This window comes from Leopardus geoffroyi, chromosome B3 (assembly GCF_018350155.1).
Source record: "Leopardus geoffroyi isolate Oge1 chromosome B3, O.geoffroyi_Oge1_pat1.0, whole genome shotgun sequence".
NCBI lineage: Eukaryota > Metazoa > Chordata > Mammalia > Carnivora > Felidae > Leopardus > Leopardus geoffroyi.
The window spans coordinates 41,893,605-41,920,239 of record NC_059337.1 but is presented as its reverse complement, the minus strand read 5'-3'; the positions used below and the strand labels follow the sequence as shown (position 1 = coordinate 41,920,239).

The 26,635-nt window shown below is 40.2% G+C and overlaps 1 protein-coding gene across 1 annotated transcript in view; it reads left to right on the top strand.

Annotated features, from left to right (window-relative positions):
- Window positions 1–26,635, top strand: part of RAB8B (RAB8B, member RAS oncogene family) — a 56,596-nt gene that overhangs the window by 27,020 nt on the left and 2,941 nt on the right. The window contains exons 2-7 of the mRNA XM_045449495.1: window positions 15,560–15,620; window positions 18,151–18,211; window positions 20,864–20,941; window positions 21,919–22,008; window positions 23,530–23,595; window positions 26,073–26,123. Coding sequence (XP_045305451.1) covers window positions 15,560–15,620; window positions 18,151–18,211; window positions 20,864–20,941; window positions 21,919–22,008; window positions 23,530–23,595; window positions 26,073–26,123 — 407 coding nt within the window. The remainder of the gene's footprint in view (window positions 1–15,559; window positions 15,621–18,150; window positions 18,212–20,863; window positions 20,942–21,918; window positions 22,009–23,529; window positions 23,596–26,072; window positions 26,124–26,635) is intronic.

Below are 26,635 nucleotides of genomic sequence, written 5' to 3'. Positions count from 1 at the left end.
CCTTCTGTTACAGATACTTGCAGGAGGTTCTTTTTCCCCCAATGAGACTCTGACTGATATACTTTGCTAAAAGAAAAGTTTTTCTTTTGTCTTTTATGGTGTTTTTACCCTGTGGTGCAGCCTAAGAAATAGGTATAAAATAGCCCATATCATTATCCTATTAAATGTCTCCTAATGAAGCAATGAGATGAAGTGAAAAAAGGACTGGTTTTGGAGCTTCAGAACAGTCTACCAGCTGGTCATATTTGAATTTTTTTATGAGCATTTGTAGTTATTTCCAACATAGTTTCTTTCTCATTATAAACTCAGAATTGGAAGATGCAACTACAATTAGCTAGAGACAAGTTATGTAAAGCATTCATCTCATGTTGGGAGAAATTAATGTGCATTTCAAAGTTACCCTCTGAGTGGCTAAGAAGTACATATGACCACTGATGATCCCCAGTATCCCACACTTTTTTGGTTCTTCCTTGCTTTCCTACAGAACCAAGAGCATGTTCCCTGGGGCAGCATAAGTGTCCCAATCCCTGTTTTGTAGACTAACATGAAATGGATTTCAGTCATAAGAATAGACAATTGCCTCTTCTCCCTTCTCCTGAACTTCCTTTATTTGGGGCCTTGCCTTGGAGGAGAGATTCACTTTGATTCAAAATAAACTTGCAATGATAGAGTCTTTTCCAGTTTGAAAGATGTCAGGATGATCTGATCTATTTCAGATTAATCCAGAAAAAGAAGTCTTTATGCAGTGGTTATACGAAGCATACTCAAAGGACTCAAAGAATGAATACCTAATATTCAGGTCCATTCAGAGCAGACCTATTCTTTTGTGGCACAGAGATGATCTGGAACTAGGTTCAGCTTCCAGTGCTGCGTTGGAAGCTGGCTCCTCCCCGATATTTTGCAATGTGAGTTAGTACCACGTGGTGGGGAAGGGCTCTGAAAGGGATTCCCCTCTTAGTACCATGTGAGTCACAGAATTCTCATCCTTAGCATAGTGGACAGCCCAAGGAAGGGAGCTAGGCAGACTTAGCTGAGCACGTAGCCCAGCTCTGCCAGCCACCAGCTTGTCGTCTTAGACACCTCATTGGGCCTCAGCTTCTTTGTTGGTGAAATGGGGGAGAATGTTAGCTATTTCCTTGGGGTATACCTGGCATGTAGTTAGTTCACAGTAAATGGTAAACTCTTCAGTATAATTTCATCATGCTTATCAGATGAAGGACTTTGGAGTCAGGAACTCAAGACTGCAGCTGAGCTGCAGAGGTTTGCCGAGCCCCTTTGCCTTTGCCAATATAGGTTTAAACTGACAGAGTTTTTAATACGTCATTCCTTGTGAATATTGTATTTGCTCATTTTGATTTTCAGCTAGTCACTAAAGTTCTTAGAATACAGAGAAAATTTCAAATTTGACCAAGACTGTAGTATGATCACTGGAGGAGGGAATGCGAAGGTGATAGTATAGTACCTTTTTGTTTCTTTTAAAGTTTACGTACTTATTTTTTTTTTTAAGTAATCTCTGTTACTTAAAACACAACCCCAAGATCAAGAGTAGCCTGCTCTTCTGACTGAGCCAGTCAGTTGCCTCCCCTTCCTTTTTTTTTTTTTTTTAAACTGCCCTAAACCTTCAGTCAAATTGGTTTCTAAACAACAGTGAAAAATTGCTATTACCATGTTTGCCGTTTGTGATAGACAAATGCCACTTGTTTACTTTCAGCCTTTGGGGAGATAATTACACGCTTGCTGGTGGAAATGACAGAATTAAAGCAGCCAGTTTCGTATCTTAGGAAATCATGTTTTCTGTTGGTTCATCATCTGTCATTAGTTCCTGCTCCTGAGGCGCAGACCTTAGAATATTATCTTTAACAAAAGACACAAGTGAGGCATAGGATTTTCACAGTAAGACATTTTACTGATCGGTCGTAGCCCAGGAGCTCCTTGGGGCCCGTAACGTTTCGTCTTTGTGTTCCTCAGTGCCTAGCACAGAGTCAGGCTCAGGTCAGGCTCAAGACTTCCTATCAAATTAAATACTAAAATTTGCCCTTTCATTAGTTGATTTGATTTACATTTGACTAAGCTGAACCTCGCTGTGCGTGTCGTATGCGGTTGAGCGCTCCTTAGCAGATCTCCTATGTGGCCAGTCAGGCAGTGTATAATTCGTCGCAGGTCGGCTGGGGAATTGGTTACAGAGTTGAAAAAGGTCCGAGTCTGCTCCTTCTTTGCCCTCAGTAATCTCCAAATGTGGACTGCAGCCTTGAGGCCCACAGTGGTTGGTCTGAAGTCGATTAAATACCAGTTTTTTTCTGAACGTGCAGTTGTCTTGCTTTCTTCTTTTACTTTCAGAAATTCATGCAAAGAACTGCAGTCCAGTGGTGATGATCTCTTCTTTTCCCAGAATGGCCAGTGACATTTTCCTTCAGGTTCCTCATTCTGCTGACAGCCCATTTGGGGTTAGAAATACACAGTCATTGTGTATCGTGTTTCTTAAGCCCTTTGCCTCGCTGTCGTACACATTTCCTGACCTAATGGCAGCGCTGTCCAAACTGGGAGCGCTAACACTGTGACCACCAGATGTGGAAATCCTGCCCCAGGCTTGCCTGAGGACATCCTCGAAATGACGCTGTGTCTGTAAAGTGATCATGTGAGTGGATAGTTCTGTTTTTGCTGTTCATGTTAATAACTGAGGGTTCCACTTAACAGGGCTGCCAGTGTTCGTTTGGATCAGCCAAAAGCTGGGTAGATGAATTTAACATTGTAAAATACCACCTTTTCAATTGCAGAGGTAGAATTTTTACCTCAATGGTCAAGTTCGTTTTGTTTAATTTTTCTCAACTCTTTATATATGGTAACACTCTGACTTGATCCACCTGCTACACACCAAAGGCCAGATTTCTCTACCCTCTGTACCCCTGAGTTGACTTTAAAATAATCTGGATTTACCTCCTGTTTCTTTTTTCTAAACCATATTGTAATATGGGTCCTTATGAGTAGAAAAATGAGTTGAAAATGTACAAAGCAGAGGATTCACCAAGGCCAGTTTTGCCCTTTGTATGTGTGGGATTTCACCATGAGCCTCAGCTGAGCGGCGTTTGAAGTCCAGTGAGCTCAGTTTATTAGAGCTTGCTCTGTTGCCCGCCCCTGTTTTACAGCTGATTAGATTAATTGAATATGATTAATAAATTATAGTATGGCAAACTCAGAATTATCTGTGTTAATTAGGGGCAGGGAGAGCATGGAAAAATGAAATCTTCAGATGTTGTCTTTCCTCTTGGGTTTGTTTCTGCAGAAGCCACAAAGATGCATCATGTTAAAAGTAAGCTTCCATTTCTTTATCCCTTTCTTTGTCTTCCATACATTCTGTTGCAGGTGATAGCAAGTAAACTGGAACTGAAGGAATTAGGGAAAGAGGGATAGACTTGTCTAGTCTGTTTGGTAGGTGATGGTTGCAGTCTTAAGACCCTTTCAGATGGAGTGTGTGAATTGGTTATTTTGTGTGCTTTTTATTCAACGTTTATTTATTTTTGGGACAGAGAGAGAGCATGAACGGGGGAGGGGCAGAGAGAGAGGGAGACACAGAATCGGAAACAGGCTCCAGGCTCTGAGCCATCAGCCCAGAGCCCGACGCGGGGCTCAAACTCACGGACCGCGAGATCGTGACCTGGCTGAAGTCGGACGCTTAACCGACTGTGCCACCCAGGCGCCCCTTGTGTGCTTTTTAAATGCTTGCCCAACTCCCCCTGCCAAAAAAAAAAGAAATGACATTATACTCAATGGTAAGATTTTGTAAGGGCAGCCCCTGAAAGCTTCTTTAATCTAGAATTTGAAGTCTAGTTGTAGTGAGTACTGCTTCAACTATATATAGCATGTATAATATTTGTTCAATGTTAAAGACATAGTGCATTTTATATTTTGCTCCTTTTATAATATATGTCTTGCAAGTTTATGTATAATCTTTTGTTTTTTTACATTTATTTATTTTTGAGAGACAGAGACAGAGCACAAGTTGGGGAGGGACAGAGAGAGAATGAGACACAGAATCTGAAGCAAGTGCCAGGCTCTGAGCTGGCACAGAGCACAGAGCAGGCTCTGAGCACAGAGCCTAACACAGGGCTCGAACCCACAAACCATGAGATCATGACCTGAGCCAAAGTCAGATGCTTAACCGACCCAGCCACCCAGGTGCCCCTAGTCTCTGTATAACCTTGATAATGACCAAGGATTGCTTTTAACAGCTTCAGAATATTCCTTCATGGTGAAAAAGACACAAAGCCTTCAGTGGCTACTCTAGCACTGGGAAGTCAAGGGTGGGGATGTTGAAGGGGTGTGTGTTATTTTCAAGGAAGTGTGTGCGTACCTGCCTAAAAGAAGACGTAGCTCACTCCTAGGTATTCTGTTGTGGGAAATACAGGTCATTGCCCTCCAGGACCCAAGATCAGACTAGAGACCTCCAAATGAGTCCTTTGTATCTTACATGCTTGTCATTTGGAGCAACCTCCTGCTTGTGACCTGTTTAAAAAACATACTTTATATTTACAACTTTGAAAACCTTACCTGAGAAAGACAAGTGCTAACATTCAGTGATCCTTAATGCATTTCTCCAGGATTTGGGAAGAATGGTCTATTTTGAAAGAAGTGGGTAAAGGGAAACATAAAGTGAATAATTCTTTTATCCAAGATTGGGGACCAGTCATTGGAAACTATGCAGTTAGTTTTCTTGCTCTGAGAGGGTCAGATGGGGAGGGTGGGGATGGGGAGCCTTGAATGGGGTGTTCCACTTTGATGTTGGTTTAATAAAAACAAGTTGATAAAATATAATTTGAAATGTGTTTTGTCAATTTTAGAAAAATGATGTTATGTGCTGCTGGATGATTCTCTGAGCCATTCAAATATCAGGATGGCTTTTTCGAAATGGTCTCTTGTCAATATTGTTCAGGTTTTCTTTCCTCCTAACCCCAAACACTTTCCTCCTAACCCCAAATCCCCAAACACTGGGATTTGGAAGTAGGGAGCATAATGATCAAACGTAAACTCTGAAGTAGCATGTTTTGGCAACTCACTCATTTTATGCTTTGCCTGAGTTATTATTCATTCCTTGTATTTGAAGATTAAAGTGGCAATTAGCTGGGGACAAGGGGTACAAAAGGAAATGGGATGCATTCTAGTCCTTTGTTAGTCCAGACTGCATCTGTAGATCTGAAATGTGAGTGAGAGAAGATCTTGGATTTACCAACTCAGTTGGTATTGGGTATTGGCCTCACTGTGTTCTGTTAAAAGTCAAGCCAAAGAAGTAGCAGGTGACAGAATCCTTTATCACCCTCTGAAGTTAGTAAAATGTCTTAAGTACGTAGAGATGGATGGCCATATATATTTATATGTACACACACGCGCGCACACACACACATACATACATACATACGTGATAGCCCCATGGAAGTGTTTCCTTCCTCTGCATGAAGCTCATGGTGCTGTTAATTGTTTACTTTTATATCACGAGGGAGTATGTTTACAAATCAGGCTGATGTAATCATCTGCAGAAGATTTTCATTCTGATTGGGAAAAACTATACTCTGTTCATGCCATTTGTATTGATCTTCGTGTCATCCTTTTACTTGCATATACTCCATCTGTTTGTTTTAACCTTACTCATTAGCAATAGCTTATTATAATTACCCATCTGTCACCCTGGCTACCGTGAGCTGTAAATGCTGCTTAATTTTACTCTACTTCTGTGGCATTGATGTTGGTTTTGATCAAGAAAAGGCCTTTTTTGCTAACTAGGTTCAGAGCACTGTGAGTTTGCAGTTATGTTTGTTTATTTTATAATCTCTGATCACTTTCCTTTTATCTAGTGAAAAATCAGCGGGAGAAGATGGGAAGGGGTGAGGTAGGTATTGCAGGAAAGAGATGATGACTTTTGATGATTCTTCTCTTCAGCTTGAAGTTATTTGGTACAGACCCTACCCCTTTCCCTCCATAAAAAAAAAAAAAAAAAAAAAAAAGTTGATTTGTATTAACTTGGTGAGGGAGATGACTAAATTTTGCCTTTTATACCAATATAAGCTGAAATCTTTCTTAAACAAGTGATTTGGAAATTTTCCTGAAAAATGCTAACATTATAGCCAAACTTTATTTCAGTCCTAGTTGCTAACTGATATATTACATCGATAACAATCTTTTTTGTGTTTACTCTTTTAAGAACTCAGTTCCCAAAGGGGAAAAAAATACATCATTTGTTTCTAGATAGTTGCACCATGGCATGTTGTTACTTAGTTATATTATTTTATATGTATTTTTTCTTTTTAGCTTTCATTTGCCTCCAAATGAATGGAAAATATGATACATGGTCAATACTTAGAAAGATCTAAAGGATCAGTTTTACTGCATTTTTGGTGCAACATCATTGGAATGTAGTTGTAATTTTTTCCAGTGATAATTCCAGTGATTTGGCAGAAGGTTTTCCCATAGCAACAGTGTGTCAAATCAGGGAATTGCTTTTTTATTTTCATTTTCTAAATAACCACTGTATTCCCTTCACCCTTAAATGAAATGGACCTGACCCTGAGTTGTCAAAATACAAACAAGGAAATTCCAGGTTTAGGAAAGTGATAGTGACTCATACTGGGGGGCGGGTGGGGGGAGGGGTGGGGGGTTGTGTTTGCCTACTGCAAAGGGACACTTTCTCAGAAACAGTGGATGGAGCAGAGGTGATGCAGGTGGTTTCATTTGAGAGCAGTATGGTTCTTGACATGGTCATGAATTAATAATGGGGAAAGGGGTGGAAATCTCAGACATTCTGCACTTGTATTCTTCAAGAAAAGTTTAATTCATATATTTGGCTCTTTCTGAAAAAAGATTTTATTGAAGGTAAAACATCTGTTCATTTAAAACTTTTAAAGTTTACATTTTAACTACTTCAAGCACGTAGCTACTTCCAGATTGAGTAATACTTAAAACACATTTCCTTTTGAAAACGCAAGATTTGCAAAAGAGACTTGTCACGTATTCATTTGGCCATTCTCAAATGCTGATAATGCTGGATAATCTCTGCTGGCCCCTTAATCAGATTTAAAATTCTCAATCTTGTCTAGGTGTTTCTGCCTACTTTTTCTGAGTTGTAGCTGTGTTATTGCACCTTATTTGCTATTTTTGTTGTGTTTTTCCCCTTCTTATGTGATTCAACACACAGCTCGTTTAGCAGTTATCACTTGGTATATATAATAATTTGTTATTTTGCCCTATAATTTCCCAAAGACATGTTAAGAGTTAATTAAATCATTATAATTTAATCTACAAAGCGCTCTGAGACTCTCAAATACAGACCTTACATAAAACTATTCCTATCTGCACAATTTTTGTATCTGTTGCACATATGTATATGGCTCAAAAAAGTAAATTCTTCCTAATTTCTAGAATTAGTTTACGAGTTTATCTTTTGTTGGTATGATCAAATCATATGGGTACAGCTGTCTTATGCCAAGAATGCCAAGAGTTGAGTTTAATTCAGTAACAAGTAGAAAATTTTAAAACAGTGTAAAGATGTGCATGCACCTTTTTCAGCAAAAAGGAATAATATGTGTCACTATTTATTTATACCATAAAAGAGTTTTAATTTACTGCTTCCTATTCACAGAATAGAAGAACCAAAGAAATCTGAACACCTCTGTCTTCTTTTGGCATATTAGTTGTCTTTTCTAAGAGCAGATTATATTTGCAGACCCCTGTAAGTCCACGTTTGAAAAAAAAAAAAATCCTCTTTTTCCTATGTTGGATATAACAAAACTAACATATTTGGCTGCCAGTGATCATTTGAAACTGTTGTTAAATGCCTTCTAAGCTTACTTTTCAATGTTTTTTTTTCCTCCTAAATTTTAGACTTTCTGATTTTCAAAAAAGAAACCAGATTGTAAATTTGAATATAAACAAAATAAAAAATTAAATGATTCTAAATATACGCAGCAAAATTGGTCCTTGGTGAAAATACTTCTGTGAACTTACAGAATGTGTATTTAGAAAAGAACAATGCCTTGAACTCCTCTCGTTCCATCTAAGTAACATTCTTAACTTTATTTTTACTTTTTCTCATTTTCTCCAAGTCCTTTTTATTTTGGAAAAAAAAAATATTTTAAAGCTTCCATCTATGACTCTTATTTTTTCCTATTTCAGTAATCTATTTTTCTAATTAGAGATTTTAGCTATTTGTCCTAAAGTCAGCTACTTTAAAATCTCATTAATCTCCATGTTTGAAAGTCCACAAAAAAAAAAGCATAAGCAAAATGAGGTTGTCAAAGTTTCAAAACTGGCATTATCTGTCTACACTGCATCTTTATCATTAATAATAACAATCTCAAGTGAGGAAGTGGATGTAGCATTTTTTAAAGTGGATTTCAATATTTGGGAAACTTTCTTCTATTTCTGGAATATCTCGGAAATGTAAATAGACCAACCACATAAAACCCATATTCCGATAGCCTGGGATCACAGATGTTTCCAGATGTACTTTTGAAACAAAGTACATTTTTCCCCCCGTTTCATTGTGAAAGTGCAGTATTGGACTTCTGCTTCTTAAAGTGGGTCAAAGGGGATAGATACCCCGTTGTTTTTTGGCTGTTGATATATGTATGTATGTTTGGCGCTGTGAGTAAACTCAGCTTTGGAATCTTGCATTGCTGTCATTCACTGAAAGACTGAATGTCCCAGAAATAGGACTTCTTTTTTTTTTCATGGATCTCTTGGCTGCAGCCAGAGTGGACTTTTTATAAAAGAACTTGAGTGGGAACCGGGTGTGGAACACATCAGTTGAAGGTCCCTGCTGCTTCTCCATCCCTGATTTTCCTGGGTGAGCTGACTTCCCCAAGTAACCCAAGACAGTTCCAAGGTAGAAGAGAGAGCTATGTGTGTACTTCTTTTTTCCTTTTTTTCTTTAACAAATTACTCCAGGTTTCTGCCCCCCCCCCCCCCCCCAGAATTTCAGATTGCATGGGTTGGGGGAATTTGCATTTTTTTAAATGTTTATTTATTTTTGAGAGAGAGAGAGAGAGAGAGAGAGGTAGGGAGGAGCAGAGAAAGAGGGAGACACAGATTCTGAAGCAGGCTCCAGACTCTGAGCTGTCAGCACAGAGCCCAACGTGGGGCTCGAACTCATGGACCGTGAGATCATGACCTGAGCTGAAGTCGGTCACTCAACCAGCTGAGCCACCCAGGTGCCCCTAGAGCTTATTTATCAGCACAGAGCCTGACACGGGGCTGGAAGTCACAGACCGCAAGATCATGACCTGAGCCCAAGTCGGAGGTTTAACCGACTGAACCACCCAGGCACCCCTAGCTGTGTGTGTTCTAAGCTACGGTACCCACAGGGCAAAAATGCATCCGATCACAGCGATGCTGAAGGTCAGGACAACTGGCTGGCCCTGGCGTTCCAAAGGCCAGGAATAGTCCTTCATACCCTTTCCACACCCCAGCATAGGGTGTCCTTTCACCCTTTCACAAACCCAGGGCAACCTCCCTATTCTCTTGAAGCAGAAAAAGGTTATGATAGTAAATAAAACATCTGTTGGCTGACTAGTTTGACATTGTGTAAAATAATGTCGTCAATCTATTCCTCTCCATGTTAAATTAGACCTAATTTGTGGAATGAAGGGTGGCCTAGTACTGCTCATTCCAAGCTCCGTGCCCTGCTAGGTCTATTAACTGTGGGCTTGGGTTGAGTTCAAAGGTTCCTTCCCTCTGTTCTGCTGGCCAGGCCCTCCCTCCAACTGCCTCCAACTATACTACTGGTTTCTGAGAAATATCTGATAAGCAGTGCTTTAGGCCAAGTGCTCACACCATATCCCTCCCTGGAGCCTCACTGCCAGGTCTCTGCCAGCTCTTGTTCCTGTGGGTCGCCCTGGACAATGCAGAGACCTCAAGTACAACTTTACCTTCTCTTCAGAGGTGCAGGGCATAGCCCCTTCCCCCATCCTGAGCGGGGAGGGAGGCTATCCTCTTCCTTCTCCCAATGGAATGGAAAATCAGAACTCCTTCCTTTGTTCCTCTCCTGGAGTGCCACTCCCAACAGAGACCAAATGTGTATTCTTTCATTATTCTTAGCCGAAAGAGAATGTTTTTTTTTTTTTTTTCCCTCCAGGCAGGGAAGGAAATGCTCCTGAACCCCTGCCTGAAATCTGAGTGGCTAGCACTCCTTGCTGCCCCAAGGCCCTGATCTGCCCCCTCGCTTTCTGACCTTGATCTAATCTTGCTATCACTCACGTTTGGTCACCAAGGGCTCCCAGGCCCTCTGTATATTGAGCAGTGTGGGGTGGGGTAACGCCTGCTTCCCCCACACCCCTGCCACCTCCCACGAAGATTTTTAAGTTGCCTTTCATCTCTAAATTTGGTTTGATTTTTCTGCTATTATTAATGAATGAGAGTCTCCAGATGTCATTTTTTAAAATAACTACTCCTTCTTAAAAATTATGAACAATTTCAGGCATACAAAAGTACACCTAATATAAAACACTTCCACATCCAGGTACCACTACTGAGTTAGAAATAATAAATGACAGAGTTGAAGTCCCTCTGAAGCTCTCCTTAATCCCTCCTCTTCCATTTCTCTCCAGAGGTAACAGCGATACTGATTTTGTTGATAGTCATTCTCATGTATGTGTTTTATACTTTAATTACACATAGATGTATATACAAATGATACATAGTACAGTTTTTGGTGTTGTTTTTTTTTTAATTTTTTTTTCAACGTTTATTTATTTTTGGGACAGAGAGAGACAGAGCATGAACGGGGGAGGGGCAGAGAGAGAGGGAGACACAGAATCGGAAACAGACTCCAGGCTCTGAGCCATCAGCCCAGAGCCCGACGCGGGGCTCAAACTCACAGACCGCGAGATCGTGACCTGGCTGAAGTCGGACGCTTAACCGACTGCGCCACCCAGGCGCCCCAGTTTTTGGTGTTTTTGAAATTTTGTAGGCATGGTTTGACTGTGAGAAATTTCTGCAGTCGCTTTTTTCACTTCATATTATGTTTTTAGATTCACTCATGTTGATTCGTGTGACTCTTGTTTACTGCTCCTGGATAGCCCCTCTGTACCAAGGGATTCTCCCACTGCTGGACACCGCCGTTGTCACTAGTGTTATGCCATAGACCCTTAAAGAGCAGGCCTCCCCAGGGAGACATGGCCATTCTCGTACACATCTCTTTGGGAAGGCCTGATCTTTAAATGCCAAGTTTGATTTTAACCCCTTTTCAATTAGTCTTTGCCAATCTGGATAAATTGCTATATCTGCCTGGGCCTCAGTTTTCTTAGGCACACAGGGAGGACTGACTAATCCATCTCTAAGATTCTTTCTAAGCCTAGAATTCTATGGTTCCTTTCATGCTAGTTTTCCTGGTTCCTTATAATGTATATATCAGTTATGAGTAACTGTTTAGCATGAGAATCAATTCAGAAAAAAAAAAAAATGTGTGTGTGTGTGTGTGTGTGTGTGTGTGTGTGAATTCAAAATAAAGGGGCGCCTGGGTGACTCAGTCATTTGAGCATCTGACTTCGGCTCAGCTCATGAGTTCGAGCCCCAAGTGCAGCTCTGTGCTGACAGCTCGGAACCTGCAGCCCTGCTTCGGATTCTGTGCCTCCGTCTCTCTCTGCCCCAACCCAGTCGCATTCTGTCTCTGTCCCTCTCAAAAATAAACAAACATCAAAAAAAAAAAAAAAAAAATTAAATAAATAAATAAATAAATTCAAAATAAAAATGGCTTTGAGTCCTTTGGGAATGTTTTCTTGTAATGTAGATTTCCTATTTTATTGACTAGATAAATATTAATGACAAAAACTGGCACTGCTTTAAAGCCATCAAAAAATTACTGTTGGGGCATATTCTAGTACACGTGGATATAGTGTTGGAGTCTTGTCTCCTGAACGTAGGTGTTGGGCTGTGTGGCCAGCTGGGCAGGCTGCACGAAGCCTGGTGGCTGATGGATTGCTCATGAGTTGGGATAACTCAGGGTCATCATTTTGAACATGAGTTATCGTATTATGTACTGCCAAGAAATGGTGCTTTCTAAAAGGCTATTGAAATGTGAAGGGCTTTTTTTTTTACCCTAAACATAATGCTCTTCAGAAGCTATGTTTTTTAGATTGTATAGTTCTTTAAAAAAAAAAAAAAAAAAAGTTGCTCCCTTCCTGCCGGAATGAGCTGTGGTGGTTATTGCTGCTGTTGATATGACAGACAGCCCCCTCCTTCTTTGTGGTCTCGAATCATCTGGGCCTGGTGCACAGGCCAGTCCTTTGGAGCTGGGACTCGCAGACGGTGAAGCTCATGGTCTAGTGCAGAGAGGTCATAGCAGCTGCTTGGTTTGCTCATTGTATTTTTTTTTCCTTCATATTTTCTGCTTGTGGCTGAACACCGGATGAAGTCCTAGACTTATCATTAATCTTAGTAACATTCATGACAGGGTTGTAGTGATAGTGATATTCATATAGCTATGAATATAAAGTTCTACCGATTGGTAGATCTGAGTGTTATTCTGACAGATACAATGACCAATCAACAGCTTTTCCACTCTCTCCTGTTTTCAGCAGTCTTGTGGGTCAAGGAAGTGACCAGCTCCAGGGATGGGTTTTGATTAATCTAAATTTAGGGATGAGTTTAGATTAATTCAATCTTGGTAACTGCCCATGGCAGTGATTGGTTTCTGAACTCAACATTAGTCCCGAGAACATGACATTCTCATGGTTGTAATTCCAGAAGTGAAACATGACGGAAAGGTCGCTGGAGGCTTTGGGAAAACATTTCCTCACTTGGAAGTGAGAGGCACAAGATGATCTCTTTTCTTCTCAGTATTGCTGTGGTGGTCAGGAACGGTTATCAGTCAGGGGATGAAACTGATACTCCCAGGAGGGCAGAGCCCAAGGAGGTACAGAGAAATGAGCCGGAACTACTGAATTGAGTCATCCCTGAACCCCAACTCATCACTGGGCTTGTTATATGAGTCAACAAATTACTTTAAGCTAGTTTGATTTGGGCTTTCTGTTATTTGCAGCCAAAGCATCCTGATTGATATAATTGTATCCCTGTATTATGACTGGTTATTCTAATTCTGGAGTAGTCTCAGGAAGTTATCTTTCCTTTAAATGTCAAAGTGAGTGTTAATCCACCACATAGTCTACTGATGTTATTATCAAACTAATTGTAATGTAAAGACCTTGATTTTCATATTGTAATAGATTTCTTAGCATCCTTACTATTGTTACTATGGTGTGCTAAGAAAACTTGGAACTTCCAAGGTTTTCTTAATTCTCTTCACACTTAGTAGAATGTAACCTTTCCTCTCATAAGAGTATTTAACCTTTTATTATCTATGCATGTTTCTGCATGCAACCTAACTAGCAAAGAGAGGCTGGAGCCCTTGTTTGATTTGAGAGCAATTCAGAGGAGTGTGTTAACAAAACCAAATAACACAGGATTAAGCCAGGACTTGCTATGTAAGGGATGGACGTGGCCAAGTAGAGAGCTGAGGGGGGAAGGAGGGGAAGGACCCACAGGTGGCATCCTCAGGGAAGGCTGCGGACATGAGTGGCCCTGCACGTGCAGAGGGGAGGAGATGTGGGGCGGAGAGATAGAAGGCGGCCGGTGGAGGGAGGCTCTGAGGGTTGTCGAGTCAGGGGAGCAGTGCCTCTGGTGGCAAAGGCCGTATTGCCAGGCAGAGGGAGTTGGGCCCATAGCTTCCTAAAGATTGAGGTGACATTACCACGGAGATTGTTGACAGTTATTCTTGCAGTGGCATGCAGGGGAGATAGAACCAGGAGAGATGTTGGCACAGAGTCCTGGGACGCTTTTACCATAATTCACATGTGAAGCGACAAGATCTGTAGGATCATAGCATCTGAATATGTAATATTTTACATTTATCTGGAATTTCAGAGTTTCTAAATCACATTCAGACACATTATCTAGTTTATCTAATTAGGTCCCCTCACCTTTTCCTACCTCCAGTCTAGGTCTTTTGGCTTTCAGGGCCAGTGCTTTTCAATAATAATATAAACGACATTTTCCATCTTTAGTGAAATTCAAGTTGAGCTAATTTGACCGTGTTCTATGCACGTGTCTCTCAGCTGGCTCCTGACAGCGGCGTGAACAAAAGCTAACCCCCACAGCTCACGACTCTTCCAAACGCTGCAAACCTCTGAATTGTGAAAAGCTGGTTAAGTTTCACAGACAATGTTAGAACCGCCTCAAATAACAGAAAGATAGTCCTTCTACAGAAAACAAAAGGCAGAGTCCATAGAAAACTCCCTAAATGTTTTAAATGACTGGAGAGTGACTGAGACTTTAATGAGCCTCAAAATGGCAGCCTTTTTGTGTGTTCTCAACGTTTATATGTAGAAACATTGTAGTAATTTAGCCGTTGAAGACTCTTCTCCCGGCAAATAACTGCATTTGATGGTTAAGTCAATATAGTGGATAATTGACATATTTTCTTGAAATGTCTTGGAGCCTGCTTTTAAGGGATTCTGTACAGGATGCAAAAGAATAGGGAAATCTAAAAGCTCAGTGGCCAGATGAAGGATTTAGCAAATTGCGTTCGAATTGTTTTCATTAACTTGTCCTGTCAGAGGGTAGCAGCTTATTTCTGGTAAAAGGATAGAGCATTCTGATATTTGTCAAAGACTTTGTGGTTCTTTGTAATTGAAATTGCTAAATGAGTTTTGAGCTACATAGTGGGGGGAAAATGGGTGAGGGTGGCGTTGAACATTTAAGTGCCAGAGCCGCAAATGACTTTCGCAAACTACCTCACAGTCCCGCTTGAGTGTTACTTACAGGTTAAAATCACCTGGAGAGCTTTTAAAATTACTAGTGCACAGATCCCACCCTTGACCAACTAAGTCAGAATCTCAGAATTTGGGGAAAGGAGCAGACCTAGCCATTAGTAGTTTTTTAAAGTTCTCCGGGTAATTTCTAAAGTTCAGTCAGGGCTAAAAACCATTCTAGCTATGTCAGGCCCAGTCAGTAAGATGCGAGAAACATTTATTAAAATGTGCATAAGATACTTGCCAGCCATGTAAAATAAATATGCGGGTTTTCCCATCTCTGAGCTCAAACAGGCAGGTTTGGGAGCCTGGAGTTTTGTTTTTTCCCTTAGCCAGTGGCAGATCCCAAAGAACAAATGGAAGGAGACGGAGGAAGACATTGTAAAGAGGTCCCACGGTGTTTCTTAGGGAAAGATGGGCCAGAGGGGTAGGAATCATTGTTTATATGTATATCAGGAAGTGGAAAATATGGCATGTTCTCAGCCTATCTAAATTATATAACTTTGAGGGATGTGATCCATTTGTATCAAAATAATGAGGCATATAATACGTTCCATTTAACATGTGTGGGAATTCTTTGCAGAGTAATTAGCATTCCTTTCTTCAGCCTGCATTCAGAGGAAACATACCATTCACACCCTCTCTGTGTTCACATTTTCCAGTGCGTTGGAGAGACTTTTTCTTTTCAATAGAAATCTTTGTCCTTTTCCTAATAAGACTTGGATTATATTTGGAGAAATTTAGCGTTTCTTTCTTTCTTTTTCTGGCAGGAATTGATTTTAAAATCAGAACGATAGAACTAGATGGAAAGAAAATTAAGCTTCAGATATGGTAAGTAAAACAAAAATTATATACACAGTTTCTACCTTAAGTGGGAATTGAAAGTGGGAATTGAAATGTGAAAAATGTGAATTGTGGTAAGTTAGAGGTAACTTGTGATCACTAAAACGTCTTTTCTTTATCAGAACCAAGGGGAAGTGGGTAAATATTCAAAGGTGTCGCCACCGAGAATGAGAAGGTAAAGAATGAAGCCACTAACCCTTACAGCTGGAGGAGATCTGAGAACTCATTCTACACAAACACTAATTTTGTAGGGAAGAAAACTAAAATCTAAAGAGCGCATACACTTTATCATTGTAGTTGTTGCAGCTTTGAAATCAGATAAGGCAAAAGTATTCAGGCGGTAAGAAGCCTAATGTCTTCTTCTGTGGGAAGTACAGATCTAGGTTCTAGGTTCTGCCTCTAATCTGAGGATTTGGACCTGTGCCTTCCCTTCTTAGGGCCTGTTTTTCATCATCTATAAATTGTTTGGTTGGACTGAAGACATTGGAGTTCCCCTCCCGATCTGATACTTTATAATCTGTTTTCGTATTTCTCCTCTTTAAATAAAAAAAATGAGGAACACTGGACTGATCTAATGTGTGATGATGACAAGAGTAGACAAAGCTTAGAAATTTAGAGCAGTATAGATTAAGAAGGAGGCAGGGCAAAATAGTCAAGTAATTATATCAGCTTTTTCCTTAGGCTGTTTTTCTTCCTTGAGTCTCAGAACAAGAATAGAACTAGAGCATCATGTTGAAACCCACTAGTCCTTCTTTTACAGAGGAGGAACCTAGGGCTTCGAGCAGTTAAGTCCATCTGAGGGCATTTGTCTGGGTTAATGTTAAAGCTGGGACAGCTACCCAAATCTGAAGCAGGATGTCAAGCTTCATATATTAGCCTAGTATAGTGAGTGGTTCCCAGTATATTTGTTGGGAAACATTGTGAAGGTTACCACAGGTTGCCCTTTTCATCTATTGATGTTTAGTAGGCCAAATATTTTAAAGATAGTTTTAAAAATTTTAGGGGGAAGCCAAGAGAATTTCTGACTCTGTGCCAAACAGTCCTGACCATAGCAATAAGAAGCCTTTCTAGGAGCCTGCAGTCGGTCAGCTAATTAGAACTTCATGTAACATCATAGCACTATTTATCAATACTCTCAGCAGCAAAATAGTCTCCATTCAGTCTTCACGACCAACATTGAGTATGGCAGGGCTTCTCCTCCGTCCTCACGGTTCCAAATGCAGCGGTGTGTTAGATCAAAATATGGTTAGTTGGCTCAAAGGTGCTTGGCTTGTGTTCCCCCTGACTTCTTTGCCATATACCAAACCAGTGCCGTGTGTATCTAGGCCTGATCAGTGAGAGAACAGCAGGATAAGGTGACCATGGTGTGATGCCTGGCCCTGCACTAAACAACTGAGACCTAGATGCTCCAGTGTCATTCAAGGCGACGAGCTGCTTGGTGGCTTAGTGGTAGACCCTAGCCTACCTGAGCCTGTTGCCTCTCGTGCACAGTGAGAATGGTGGTCATCCTACCACTGCACTGGGTGGTGGGGGGCATCATGGGAGCACCAGAGGAAAGTATTTGGAAAGGTGTGTATAAATGTTAAGGTATTTATTGTTTCTAATTTATGGTATTTCCCTTGGGCCTTCATCTCTTGTTTGGGTTTGGTATGCGTTCGATTTCTAGTATATTTCCACAAATGCCTCGCTCTCCCCTGCAATTCAATTCTACAATTTAACTTGCCTTAGTGGCACAGGGAGTGAATTAGTTCTGGGGCTCATGGCAAATTTAGAAATACTGATTTTCCCAGATATCAAGTCAATGTGACTCCCTTTATAGGGATTGCTTCAATAAGCATAATGAGAAATTTGAAAAAAATTTTTCAGGATGTGTTTTCATAGAATGCCATCAGCTAAAAAGCAAGAATATATTCAAGTTTATGTAATTTCGAAGCGTTGTCCATATTTTCAAGTCTTTGGAAGCATCGTCACCTGCTATGTGTTAAACTCCAGGCTCCCATTTAATCCCAGGCTCTATAGCTGAGAAAGTGCTCGAGGAGATCCATTTTAGTGTGTTCCGCTGAGCAGAATTTCCACAGTAGTAAGTCTAGCCCAATTGCTTGCGTTGTACAGAAATCAGACTTTCGGTCAAGAGAGCTAGATGCCTTAGTCATTAGGCGTTTATAGAAAGGATTATAACTACCTCCAGGGGTCCCAGAATTTAGAACCATTCTCTGTTCTCTCCCACGTGTGTTTGACTAATATGCCAGTTCCTAGCCGGAACTGTATTTTCCTGTTGCTGCTTTTATCATCAAGGACCAAGTTTCCCACCAAAGTCATTGTGAGCTCCTGACAGGCTCCCGTGGCCACCACCGCCTCCAGCTCACAGGCAGCAGGCTCCCGCTGCGTCTCGTTCCCCTTTCCCTTGAAACCACTGCCTTTGTGAGCAGACCAGAATTATATCCACAGCTTAAGGTCTCTCCTCGGTGATGCCGGCGATAACTTTTAAAACCTCTCTCTCCTTTGTTTCAAATTTTAGGGACACAGCGGGTCAGGAAAGATTTCGAACCATCACAACCGCATACTATAGAGGAGCCATGGTGAGTGTGTTTTAGGGTTTTGTAACTCTTCCGGTGAAAGTAAAACATGAATATTCATTTGTCAAGTTGAGAGGATCCAAGCTAGAGTCTAGTACAATGGGGGAGATACATTTTTGGATGTGAAAACAAGACATTTAAAGGTTTTGTTTTTGTTTTTGTTTTTGTTTTTTATGTTCTGTGTTTAGTATAACTGCATGCTTTGCCGTTGGTCTTCATAATATTAATCAGGTCAATAGCCTGTAGATGTTTGAGAACTCCTCCACACATTCTGAGCAATTGTAGATTTTTGTGAAAGCTGGGAGACCAGTTAAAGACAATGCCAGCGATTCAGGTAAAGGCTAATAGATGAGAATGCGAACAAGGCTGTGCATGCGAGTTGGGGGTCAGAATCGGGAGATATTGCGGTTGTTGGGCCTATAGGATTTAGTGACTGACTGGCTGTGAGGAGGTTACTCGCAGGAGTCTGCTTGGGCGGCCTGGCAGGGTTATATTGCTCTTTAGCAAAACGAGTACAAAGAGGAAGAGAAGATTTGGAGGGACAAAGACAACCTGGTGGTTCACTTGTTGGGTTTTTGGTGACGACAGGGGATATTTGGGAGCTGATATTCAGTCGTTGGTCTCCAAAGCATGCCTGACCCTGTCTGTCTCTTTGGCCTCATCTTGTCTCCCGTTGGATCTGTTCACTCTTACTAAGATGGCTTTCTTTTAGTCAATCCAGTGGGTTCTGGGCCTTTCTGGTCAGCAAGATATTTATAATGCTTCTACTGTGTGTTGGGCACTGTGGGTTTTTTCTCCACCCCTGCCTCAACCCCATTGCCCAATTCAAGTTTGATACTCAGTCCTCAGGTCTTGGCTTTAATGTCATTCTCTCCGGGAAGCCTTCTCTGACCACCCCTATCTCCTCAGCCAGATTAGATTAGCATTTATATTCAAAACTCTCCATGGTGGGGAGCCTGGGTGACTCCTTCCGTTCAGCCTCCGACTTTGGCTGGGCTCATGATCTCGTGGTTTGTGGGTTCGAGCCCCATGTTGAGCTCTGTGCTGGCAGCTCAGAGCCTGGAGCCCGCTTCGAATTCTGTGTCTCCCTCTCTCTCTGCCCCTCTCCCTACTCCTGCTCTGTCATTCTCTCAAAATAAATAAACATTAAAAAGTATATATATATATATATATATATATTAAATATTAATATATATAAATATATATATATATAACTCCCCATGCTTCTTCATAGCAATGGTGAGTTATAATTACTAGTATAATTATTGTTTATTGTTTTCTTTGCTAGCCGTGCTTGAAAGAAAGGGGCCTTGTCTATCTTGTTCACTGCCTGGTAGCACTAAGTATGTTATCACACACATAGTGGGTGCTCGCTAAGTGTTTGTTGAATGGTGGATAGATAGGTAGATCTAGCACTTAGGAGTGTGGTCTGGTGATACAGATTTTACAAGCGTCGGTTGATACATTGAGAAGATAAGCCTTTTAGAAATACCAGACGTGAGGGTCTTTAAAGATACGATGACATTGCCTTTCATTAAACCTGTATAACAAATGTATTCTGTTTTAAGTGTCTGTGATTTACGTAGATGATAGTGACATTTTGATTAGCCCATATAAAAGGAAATAATTTTATTGTATTTATTTATTGTCAAAGATTTTATTTTTAAGTAATCTCTACATCCAGCGTGGGGCTCAAACTCACAATCCCGAGATCAAGAGTCTTTACCAATTGAGCCAGCCAGGTGCCCCTAAAAATTATCTTTTTGGGACACCTGGATAGCTCAGTGAGTTAAGCGTCTGGCTTTTGGCCCAGGTCGTGATCTTGTGGTTCTCAAGTTTGAGCCCTGTACCAGGCTTTGTGCTGACAGTGCGGAGCCTGCTTGGGCCTCTCTCTCTCTCCTGCTCTCTCCGTCCCCCACCACCCCCCCCCCCAGCCCCAAATAAATAAATAAACTTTAAAAAAAAGAAATTATTTTTATTTACTTTTTAAATTTTTTTAACTGTTCATTTTTGAGAGAGAGAGAGAGAAACAGAGCACGAGCAGGGGAGGGGCAGAGAGAGGGAGACACAGAATCTGAAGCAGGCTCCAGGCTCTGAGCTGTCAGCACAGAGGCTGATGTGGGGCTCAAACTCATGAACTGTGAGATTATGACATGAGCTGAAGTAGGATGCTTAACTGACTGAGCCACCCAGATGTCCCAGGAAATAATTTGAAAGTAGTATGGTTACAATCTTAGTATAGGGGTAAGAAGCAAGACATTTCTACTTGTAATAAACAAATAGACAACAGAAGTGATTATCTCTTTCTTTCAATGCTCTTATCTCTGTTTTAACTTAAATACTCTTTTAGCTCCAGTTAGTGCTGATTCTTATCACATGAAGTCTGGTAGAAAGGGTGTATCACCTTTACTGCAATCACTAATTCATTAAAGGTTAAGAGTAAAAATGTTTACAGACTATCTATTTACATGGTGAGACAATGGAAGTATTTATTTATTTATTTTTGCTTCTCTGTACTTTAAATTTTTTATTGTGTTTCATTAAAAAGGACACAGGACAAAAAATGGTTTCTGGAGGGTAGGGGTACACTGCCATTATATTCTATTACTTTAAGTATATGAAGTACTAAATAAAGATGTTATTTTCTTGTCACAGGGAATTATGCTGGTCTATGACATCACAAATGAAAAGTCCTTCGACAATATTAAAAACTGGATAAGAAACATTGAAGAGGTATGTATGGAAAGCGAATGGTGATGCTATGGAGGAGCCCTGCTGAGTACTTTAAAGGGCTCCTTCTGTTTCTGGAAGAGGCGGCTGAGCTGCCACAAAGTAGGGCACGGCCAGGTCAGGCCCCCTCGCTCTGAGGAGCACCACAGAGGGAGAGATCTCTGGTGCTGCCAGCCTGGTGACCCTGTCAGACGGGGGGGGGGGGGTACAGCCAGGACAGCAGTTTCACAGAATTCTAAACTTGGGCCGGATCTTGAAAATAATTTCATCCAAGTCCCCCATCTCACACATGAAAAAACAGAAGAGACTTGCTTGCGCTCCTTCCGAGAGCTTTAACATCTGACCCCCAGATTCTTGTCGTTGGACTGGCAAAGATACCTCTCTTCCAACATCTTATCAGTTTTCCCTTCTAACATTTTCTCCATCTTAACGTATTTGAAATCTGGTTTAATTTCAGATTGACTGGTATTAAGATGTGTTTTTATGTCTTTGACATTTCAGAAAGCAATCTGACTTTGAAATCATTTTGTACACATTTATATTAACCTACATGAATTTATATTTTAAGTAGTTCAGAAGCCAGAGTCCCTTCCTCATTGGCCCACTCAGTACTGGGTTTTTTTTCCCCCCTTCTTTACTAATATTTGGTAATCCTTCTAAATCCTTTAGTTTCCTTCTAAACTAATATTTGGAAGTTTTGTTGTTGGACTAACCGTCCGTTTTATTTCTGTTTGTTCATGTACAAAAAAAGGCATGAGAATGACCGCAAGCCTTTGAGGGAAAAGTTAGCACGGACTCTTAAGCTGTAGCTCTTCCCTCCTCCCATCTTTTACATTTTCCTCTGAATCAGACCCTGTGTTGAGTAAAAGCTTGTCTTATTATTAAATTTATGGATATGTTTCTGACAGGTTAGGATTTGTCTATTGAATACCTGTGTTTTTCTCAGGCTGTTTTTATAACGTACTATTTTCTCCCTGCAGCATGCCTCTTCAGACGTCGAAAGAATGATCCTGGGTAACAAGTGTGATATGAATGACAAAAGACAAGTGTCAAAAGAAAGAGGAGAGAAGGTAAATTTGAACTGAATGCATAAAGATTGGAATCTATTCACACTAAGCGTTTATTTTCTTAGTATTATTTAATTACTGGTTTCAGTTTGAAAAGTATCTGTGATTTTAATCCTTTAAAAAACAACAAAGAGATGTAATCCATACTTGAATGTTGTGAATTAGTATTCGAGATCCATCCCCATATAATGTGTAGTCATGACTCATTCCTGAAGAATTTGCTGTTTTCTGGGAGATACAAATTGGTCCTTTTTCAGATTCCTACAGCTTAGAGTTCAGGCTATTTCTTCCATATCTGTGTGAAAATGTCCAGTTTTAAAGGTCAAGTAAATCATTCTCTTCAAGTAAAAGTAATAGAATAAGTGAAGTTTAAATAGTAATCATAGTCCCGTTCTTTTTTTTTTTTTTCCTAAGAATATTTTACTTTACTACACATTAGGTTTAGGTCATTATGAATAAACTGCTTGTAACTCATCAAAGCTATGGATCTCATTTACAGGGATTTCTCTATTTTGCATCCTGCAAAAAAAGCAAAAACGTTTATTATATGTACATATTTACTTCTAAATTTTCTAAATTAACATTTTCTAAATTAACTTAGAGGCTTCAATTTTTAAGTCTTGGAATTTTGCTGTGCCTTTTTTTAGTGATACATACAAAATACATTTTGTTTTTAAATCTGACTGCAAACTTTTCCCCTATGAACATTCATTTATTCTTTGTATTTTAAATGAACTGGGAGCTTTTTGGGAGTAGATGGAAATAGAAACCAAATAAAAACGAAAGCATTGAGTACCTAGTATTTTAAGCTTTCATTATCTCATGCACCAATTTATTAAAAAAAAATGAAAAGTCCATATAGTGACTGTTGGGAGAGTTGTACTTTGGGAGCAGATAAAAGACGTCAGTGAATCCCAAATTAATGGTAGGAGCGAGTGTCTGTTTCATAGTTTTTCTTTTCTTCTTCTTCGTCTTCTTCGTCTTCTTCTTCCTCTTCTTCCTCTTCTTCCTCTTCTTTTATTTATTCATTCATTCATTCATTCTGAGAGAGAGAGAGAGTGTATGCATGCATAGGGGAGGGGCAGAGAGAGAGGGAGAGGGAGAGGGAGAGAGAGAGAATCCCAGGCAGGCTCCATGCTATCAGTGCAGAGCTCTATGCAGGGCTTGATCTCACAAACCATGAGATCATGACCTGGGCTGAAACCAAGAGTCAGACGCTTAACTCACTGAGCCACCCAGTTGCCCATCACAGTTTTTCTTGTAAGTATATTAGAGAACTGAAGTATAATAGAAAAAAAGAAGTACTCAAATGGTGTTTTGAGTGGAAGCAGTGCCATTTTACTTATGATGAATGAGTTAGATGTCTACATTTCAAAAAATAGAAGAAAGCAAAGAAATTTGAGAACCACAAGAGTTCTCAACTACATACTGTACCTTTGGGACTTTGAGAAACCTAGAAAATGGAAATGCTTTATATGTTGAAGCAAATTGAACTGAATTTAAATGTTTCTGTTTGCCTTTCAGTTAGCAATTGACTATGGGATTAAATTCTTGGAGACAAGTGCAAAATCCAGTACAAATGTAGAAGAGGTAAGAAAGAAATGTTTGATGACTTCTCTGGGGTAGCATTAGAGCTTAGGTACCTGTGTTCAAACAACTCTCCAAGACTTGTTATTTTCTTTCTTTTTTTCTTTTTAATTTTGTTAAATGTTTTATTATTTATTTTTGAGAGAGAGAGAGAGAGAGAGGGTGTGAGCAGAGGAGGGGCAGAGAGAGAGAGGAGACACAGAATCTGAAGCAGGCTCCAGGCTCTGAGCTGTCAGCACAGAGCCCGACGCGAGGCCCGAACCCACGGACTGCGAGATCATGACCTGAGGTGAAGTCAGACGCTTAACCGACTGAGCCACCCAGGCACCCTGTCTTGTCATTTTCTTAGTAAATGTCTTGTGGGAACTCCACCTCCATCTTGTGAACTTCTGTGCTTCTCACTTTATGCGGACTCAGGTTGTTAAATGCACCCAGCCTCCACGTGGGCTATAATGAGATTGCTCAGTTAAGATTCACCGAACAGAAGGTAAAAGTTCCATTTAAGTGCACCTTTGCCCTTTGTTTGGGAAGCTGGAAATCCTGCACTCGCCGACCAAGCATAGTGTCCTCTGCTCATTTGTCATGGTTCCTGTCATACTATGGTAGCCTGTAGCAGGAGAGTCTTAATTACTTTCATGTCGGTACTCTCTCAAGAGAGAAACGGTATATTGAACAGGTTCCCTTAGATTAAGCATGATACATTGTAACACAGCAGTATTTAGTAGAAATAAGTGTGTCTATCAGAGAGTAGTTTTAATACATTTTCAGTAAGTTAACTGTTAAAGACAACCAAATCATCTAAAGACTTCTAAGAATAGATTTTATTTATCACCGGCAGAGTTGTTGATAATATTTTCTTTTTTAAAAACATTGTTTAAACTGATCACAAAAATGATATATGTGCGTTAATACATGTAACTCAATAAACAATAATGTTGATGGTTTTGTAGACATTTAATTTCTTAGGCTACTCGCCACTCACCATAACATTATGGCTAAAAATCGAGATTGAAATGACTTTATTGGCTAGTGAACACTGATCAGAACTTTTTCTTTGTTTTCAATAAAACTAAATTTTTTCCGGGTTGGCTAATGGGTGTTAGGAAACAGGAAGCTTCTTTTGATTTATTTACATCAGCATAGATAAGCAGAAAAATGCTTCTGTCCGCTAGCCACAAAAAAGCAGAAAAAGGGGAGCCTCTTTGGTAGAGACAGGAGAAAATGTGTTCACTGAGATGGCCCAGATAGGATTGCTCTCACAGAATGAACTCCATACCCTGGCTTAATGGAGCAGGTGTAGGTCTCTTTTTGTGCACCCTACTCACACCTGTGGCTTAGAGCAAGCTTTGAGTTATGGAAATACAGAGCTGGGGAGTTGCCTGAGCTGCTTATTCTGACCAGGTGTTCTACAGAAATTAGCAGTTTGCCCAGAGCTTTAACTTAGTGCGGTTGGCTTGTCATAAGAACTAGGATGGGCTTCTTTAGAAACTTAGACCCACAGGTGACCAGTGTGACAGTGCAACACTGATAATGAGTGATGATAGCGGTTATCACATTGTTTCTATTTGGCTTGATTGGACATAATCCTGCTGAACATCTTTGGGGGTATCCGGAGTGTTTGGGAACAAAGAAAGTGACAACAGTGGGTTTAGCATGGAGACAACTGAAGGTGCTTTAAGAGTCTTGGCTCTGTAGAGGGGTGCCTGGCTGGCTTAGTCAGTGGAGCGTGTGAAATCTTGATCTCAGGGTTGTAAGTTCAAGCCCCACATTGGGTGTAGAGATTACTTAAAAATAAAATCTTAAAATAGAAAAAGTCCCGGCTCTGTAGAAACAAAGTAGAGATGATAGAGTTAAAAAATGTGTGGTTTGGGTCAAGAGACACTAGGCACAAAGTAAGATTAGTCAGATTTGTCCTGCTTCCATTTGAACTGATTTCCATGGTGGGGAATTTAGCTGAGCTAAGACATGGAAGATGATATATTCTCGGTACAAGAGTGAAAGCAGTTTGAAAGGGAGGAGATTGGAGATAAAAGGTAGAGGTTTTTGGGAAAACAGATTCTAGAGCTCTAGGTATTCATTCAGTGATTAAACAGATATTCAGCATCTCCTGAACCAGGTGCCGTGTCCCTCTCTGAGGACGTGGCGGGACTTAGAGCCTCCGCCCCACTAGGTGCTGTTGGTGCACCGAGAAAGCGACCCATAACTCAGCCAGTGTCACATTAGGAACTTGTGCCGGATATTATGTGCAGAAAATATTTGGTGAGTGAACGCATGACAGTTTTATAACCCTGGAAAGTGTTTACGATATCATTGAAAAATAAGAGGCTATTCAAGTGTGTACTATGATTGTAGTTATGTCCTTTTCTCGATTAAAAGGTGTCAAGTAATATACTTTATAATGAATTAATGAAAGAATTCCACATTTCTATTTTAAAATATGCTATAAACGTATAATAATACAACGTTTGGTTTACCTTTAGGCATTTTTTACACTTGCACGGGATATAATGACAAAACTCAACAGAAAAATGGTTTGTATCACTTATCATTTTTATTTTCCTTATGCTATTTGTTAAATTTGTGGTCTTATTCATGCTGTTTAATTTGATTCGTGCTTTTATTTGATTAAAAGGATAGGCCTGATTAGGATATATTCACGTTGACTCCTTTTTTTCTGGACTCACGTATTCACCTGGTTGAGCTTTGATTCTTATTTCTGTTTCTTCACGTTTCTTACTTCTGAACCACAGCTGCCTCCGTTCTTTCATCTGACTCTTAAAGGTGGTCTTTAATGGAATTTTGACCAGAATAATTAAAATATTAATGACACAAATTAAATTTTTGCCATAAAATTATGTAGCTTAGTTTTCATGTGGCAGATACTTATACCTATATGTAATTATGATCTTAAAGTTGTTAACGTTTGCTTAAATTAGACATGATCTCAGCGATGAATCATTAGGACCACATTGGAGGGTTGTTTTAACCTGAAGCCTGAATATAATTGTATACCTTATGTTACCAACTCTTCCTACATCTAACA